This window comes from Antrostomus carolinensis, unplaced genomic scaffold (genome assembly GCF_000700745.2).
Source record: "Antrostomus carolinensis isolate BGI_N321 unplaced genomic scaffold, ASM70074v2 scaffold48072, whole genome shotgun sequence".
In the NCBI taxonomy this organism is placed as follows: Eukaryota; Metazoa; Chordata; class Aves; order Caprimulgiformes; family Caprimulgidae; genus Antrostomus; species Antrostomus carolinensis.
In genome coordinates this window covers 2,536-8,386 of record NW_010302772.1, presented here as the reverse complement: position 1 = coordinate 8,386, position 5,851 = coordinate 2,536, and the positions used below count along the sequence as shown (strand labels likewise).

General features: G+C 38.0%; 1 protein-coding gene across 1 annotated transcript in view; it reads right to left on the bottom strand.

The window, feature by feature from the left end:
- Nucleotides 1–1,249: 1,249 nt before the first annotated feature.
- The window catches only part of LOC104521778 (nuclease EXOG, mitochondrial-like), a gene marked incomplete at its 5' end in the record, with an annotated part of 5,815 nt that continues 1,213 nt past the window's right edge, over nt 1,250–5,851 (bottom strand). Inside the window, 2 exon segments of the mRNA XM_010163878.1 lie at nt 1,250–1,348; nt 3,099–3,238. Coding sequence (XP_010162180.1) covers nt 1,250–1,348; nt 3,099–3,238 — 239 coding nt within the window.

Here is a 5,851-nt window from a genome sequence, read left to right as displayed (position 1 = left end):
TACCCAGCCTGTATTTGTGTCTGGGGTTGCCACACTGTGCCTGGGGTTGAAACACTGTGTCCTTACAACTATTTATCATTAAACAAGTGACTGACGAAACAAGTGGCACAAATACCTTGTTCATGTATTTAAACTGTGGGGATAGGTGCTGAGGTTGGGAGGAAGTGACAATAACTGCTTAAATTACAGGGCTGATAGTGCCAGGGGAAAGTTTCAAACACTCTCCGTGATTTCCTGATTAGACAGAGATCCTGCTCAAGGGAAATAAAGAGGGTTTCCAACCTTTAATTGGTACAAATGGGTAGCTTTGGTATAAAGAAATTCTATGCTCAAATACTTGAGGTATTAAAACAATAGAAAAAAATATCTTAAAATATTATAGCATTTTATTTGTCTATAAAACAGTATAATCTTACTGAATGCCTCGTATGATTTTATATGCATTCTTGTAAATCTGGAAAGCAGTGTGTAGTTCAACGATGATGCATTTTTGATAGACTTTTAGTACAATACTGTACATAATTTTGTTAATCTTCCCTTGAGCAAACCTTGTGAAATTCATAATTTTCCCCTCCTGTTTCAGAGTCTTAACATTCTGCAAGCCCTATACAAGAAGTACTGGATGAACGCTGCTTTTATTAATGTTTTTTCTCTGCTCAAAGGAAGGAAAAAATAAAAATCCTATGTGAAGACAGTTTAAATTTATCAACCACTCACTCCACCTCAAAGCTCATCCAGCCAGCATTCACAAGTGACAGAGAACCTGCCTCACTGCTGCCTCATAGCACTCCAAGAAACACCTGAGACCTGAAGTATTCACAGCTCAGTGGGGAGCATTCAGTTCTCCAACTCAAAGTGAACCAATGTCCACAGACAGAGATGTGAATACTCTCACATGAGAAGCACTTTTTTGAAGAAGAGATGTTAAAGCAAGATCTAAACTCTTTCCTTGCTTCTACTGAATTTTCTTTAAGGACAGAAATGTTAAGCTTGGTACTTTTACCCACATCAGCCAGAAGTAATTATATCTATTCCAAATAAATGTCCTCTACATTTTAACTGAATAAAGAACTAAAGCAGTCATTATACTGTTCTTGCACTGTGAGGGCTGAGGTGCTTTTCATTTCAGAGAAAGTTGCTGTGATCTCTACAGATAATCTATAAAGTACTCTAGAATACTTTGATGTAAAGAAGTTTTATAAATATAGCATTTTTGATTTATGCCACTGTCTGGTATTTTTAACTTAGTTTACTTACAAATAATTTCTCACCTGTTCCAATATCCAGCATTGTTTTCATAATTCTGAGGCACGATGTTAGACAGATAAAACGTTTCAGCCATAGCTCTCTGTGTAGAGAAAGAAAATAATGTCATTTCATGGAAACACTGACAAACTGAAAACAAATTTTAGAAGTTTTTGGATCAGAATGCACTTCTAGTTTAGTCTTAACATTAAGGTCAGACAAAACTTAGTACGAACACACACAAAATTATTTTGGATTAAGAGTTGCATAACTGGGGTGCAAACCTTGCAAAATGTATCTACCTTTTTTTTTTTGTTGTTTGACAGAATCATAGCACAAGAATGTCCAATTCTAGAGGCACATGAATTACTATGTTACCCAGTTTCAGTACTGTCATGCCTTTGGAAGCAACTAGCTACTCTTCTTTTTGACTAGGAAGGATGCTTTCACTCATGCTTTTCATTTATGTGACTGCGTAATGGCTAGCTTTTTCTTTCCCTTACAAAAAAGGGCTTTATTAAAAATATTAGTCGTTATTTTACAAATACATAATAAGGAGGTGATTAAATGATTCGAGGCCATGATGGTCAAACACCTACATATCTGCTTACTTTTATCTTTTAGAAGTGTCATAAACCTCTCTGAACTAAAGCCCACATACCTCCAGGTGCAAAAGACCTGGTGCTAAAAAACTATGCATATGTAGGGCAATATAGGAGAAAAAATTTTCAAGATCTTAACCCAGAATCTTCATAGGTCCTGTACTTGCCAGCATTTTTCACATACTACTACTTCAAAGTGAAGGGACCACCAGAACTCCTTAGGATAATGAGCAAACCCTACCTGCACTAATTAAACTGTGCAATTTAATTATTATAGTCCTGTATTTGAAAGACTGCATCATCTCACTGCAGTTCAAGCCAGGTCCAGGATCTCTTCTGCGCAGGTAGCTCACCAGCAAAAAAATCCTCACATGTCACAAATAAATAACCAAAAAGATACTCCCAGTAGAAATGAAACAACTGGTTCTTTCATCCACCACATGCGACTGTGCTGTCGCTCTGCCCCACTGCATCCTATTCTGCCTGGCAGAACTACAAATTCAAACTGGTTCTTAATTTACAAATTGCTGCATTAGGCACATTTCACAAGAGGATCCAATAAATCCAAGGCTGCTTTGTTAGTCAGCCAAGGCATTAGGGCATGCTTTTCTTTCAGCCCAAATAAATGGCAGGTGAAGACATTTTATAGACTGAAAGAACTATGGCAAAAGAAGGTTCTAATTTACCTCACACACATTGCCAGAAAGAAAAAAGCCTTTTAAATCATTCAGGCAATCCCTTTGCCAATACAGAACAGTACTTAACAGCATCTTTGCTTTGCCCCATCTAGCCTTAAAGATTTCAGCATGTGTTGGCCAGAATGAAGTCACTGTTCCCTGTCACCCTCTAACTGAGCTTCAGAAGACACCTTCGAGGTTTGTTTGGTGAAGGTTATCATCTTCATTTTACAGGCAGACAGTGTGACTCACAAGAAGTTGAGAAGAGTTGCTTAACATTATACAGCACAAGATACACTCACACCATTAATACAGGTGTGATTTAATGAAGAGAGGTATGACACCAGAGGATGCACCTGATTTAGATGCCTGAAGCAGACTGTGAGAGCATCCTACAGTGCTCAGTCAGGAATAGACCTTGTAACTCCGAGTCCAGGTCTGTGCATCAATAATGAGACCATGGTCCATCTCAAAACAAACTGCAAAAGGAACATCATTACACATTACTTTTAAGGGTCTTTTTACCCTTTCTGACTGATAAACACAAATTAAAAAGAAAGGAAAAAAATCCTACTGTTGAAAATTTGTTATCTCCCGCTGGTGCCATGTGTCCTCGTGACCACCCGCTCCCAAGGTAGTCTTCATTGGCAGCACTAAACATTAGAGGGATGTTAGGATCTGGTCTGAATTTACAGTGCCTCCGGTCTGCATTGCCTGAGGAATAACACACTAAATTGTTAGGTTATCATTAAATCATCAGAACAACAAGGCAAAAAGAACTGGTTCTGCCACATCTTGCCAAATGACCCATGCTTAAGGATTCAACAGATTAATCTAAACTGGGTTTTTTTTTCTCCTGAACCATAAAAAAGAATAATTCAGCTTAAATATCTGTGCTCCAGTTCTAAATTCTTCCCCACTATACGCTAGAAATTCTAACATGCTTACTGTTTTACAGGGAAAAAAAAAACAAAAACAAAATACTTTTCCCTTATAATTTCCCTTATCATAAATGCAGATTAATATTAAAGGCAAGATTATTAAAATTATAAATGAGTATAGAATCACTTTTTAGGACAATGAAGATATACAGATATTCACCACCTGCAATTCCATTTTCAGGTTTCATCCACTACAAGTATTTCTTCTTTTTCCAAGCCTAGTCTGTAAGTAGAATGGGTGTTATCTTGATAAAGTTACACTTGTTAAAATAATAAACCCACTCTAGAGAAAGTCTTAAGTAATTTGTTCTTCATGGGCACAGAAATAAGTGGAGAGCTTTCCTATTCCTTTCCAGGATTCCACTTCTACCTGTCCAGACATTTGGAAATTGTGCACAAAAATATCGAGGCCCAAGACTTCTGGAAGACAGAACCTCTTCCAGGGGAGGGTTGTAGGGGGAGCTAACTTAGCTGTTGCAGATCTGGCAGCCCATTCTAAGCCTGTGACTTCTTCCCAAGTGTACTGGCCATACACCTGTATTTATGTCCTTGCACTGTGTGAAGTCCCAGTCACCTCCTCAGAAAAGAAACTACTCTGAGCAGGCTGCAACTTTGAGAACACTTCATCCCAAACACTGACTGCTTCCTTGGAAAAATGATGTCCAGAAGAGATTTGCATGAATTATTGTGTCACTAACAACTTCCAATAAGGCACCATCTTTCTTAGGGAACAGTCTGGGACCCACAAACATCCACAATTGAGGAAGGTGCTTCAAAGAAACAATGGAAGCACGTGCAAGCACTGACTCAGCCGTGCCTGTGCAATAGCTCCACACAGGCAGCAGCACAGTGTCTAGCTGGATAATAACTGGCTTAGAGTTAGACACCATCTAGAGACTACACACCATTGGTTGTCCACTTTTTTTCCCCCCCAAATGCCAATATAATTGTAAGTAGCTACAGCATACTGTTTTTTTTCTTTATAAAATTCATGGTGTCACCTCAGGCATAATCTCACAGATGCAATATACGGGACCATCACAAACTCTCTTTTCATTTAAGCCTGAATCAAGGTCTGTACACACCAGAGAGAACTTTCCTCAAACTTGGGACTTTATTATAAAGTACTTTAGAAAGTTGAAATACGATGTGAGGGGCAATTTTCAATAGTGATCACTGCTAGCTGTTAAAGTTATTATTTTTGCTCCAGCTGACTGTGGGCACACACAAAGTGCACGCACTCTGGCTTTTCTGCCACGTCAATATTACCACCGAGTGCGTACGCAGCCTGCGCTTCCTCGTGTTCTGTACTGAGAACCAAGTGCAGTACACGCTCTGCACTTGGCAGCTCTCTGAAGAAGCCAAGAACATGCAAGGACCACAAGGAAGAAGGGAAGGGCTGGAAAACGAGCATGCATATGGATAATGCATCTCTCAGAAACCAGCCCCTGTAAGCAATTTCCTCCTCTTTGCTGATCATCTGTGTGTATGTCCACTGAGGTGATGTCCAAACAGAGAGGTGGTCAGAGCATCTTTATGCAGTGCAGGGAAGGAAGGAGCTTCGCTTTTCTTTCTTGGTAAAGCACGTGAGATGATACTTTAACACAGGATTGATGCTTAGAAAGCAACACTAACAAGTTTATCAGCGTGCAAAACAACAGAATTCTTTTTTTTAGAAATCATATTTATTCCCAGTATTTGAGACAAACTTTAATTTATCAATTAAACTTGAAAAATGGAAAATATATCCTAATTTATCCTCTGTTCACTGATTTGATAAAAACAGATAATTTCTTCTCTAATTAGATTTGTACATCTCATTTACATGTAAAGCTAATTTCTTTCCACCATGTATTTTAAAATATTTAAGTTCCTACCTATCAATATTTTTTTTTACATCACATGCTTTCAAAACTCCAGTACATTAAAGGCTTTTGTGATCTTCCCTGAAAACACAGTTCTGCCTCAAATCTCAATTACAGTTGCTATCAGATGTAAATCAGAGCTGAATGCCTCAAGATGTTTAATTTGAGCTTGCAGGTTAGCTGTACCTGATCATTTGGAAAACATTTTAACAATTTGACTGTTAAAGGCCCACTTGAAAGTAAGCCTGGAATTACTGCTTTCTTCTCAGAAAGAAGTGGAATCAACAATGCTACTTAGGGGTTGGTTATAAATATTTTCAGGATCATGCTTTTAATTTTGAAAGGTAATTTGAAGACAGTGATTAAGATATATTTAGAGGGCCACTGCATTCATAAAACACTTTACAATTATACAGTTACCTCCATTACTAATAATTTGCCTTATAAAAACTGAACTAATGCTATAAACTTAATTTACAATGGCTGTGTATCACTTATATTTCATTCACCACTGACAGACT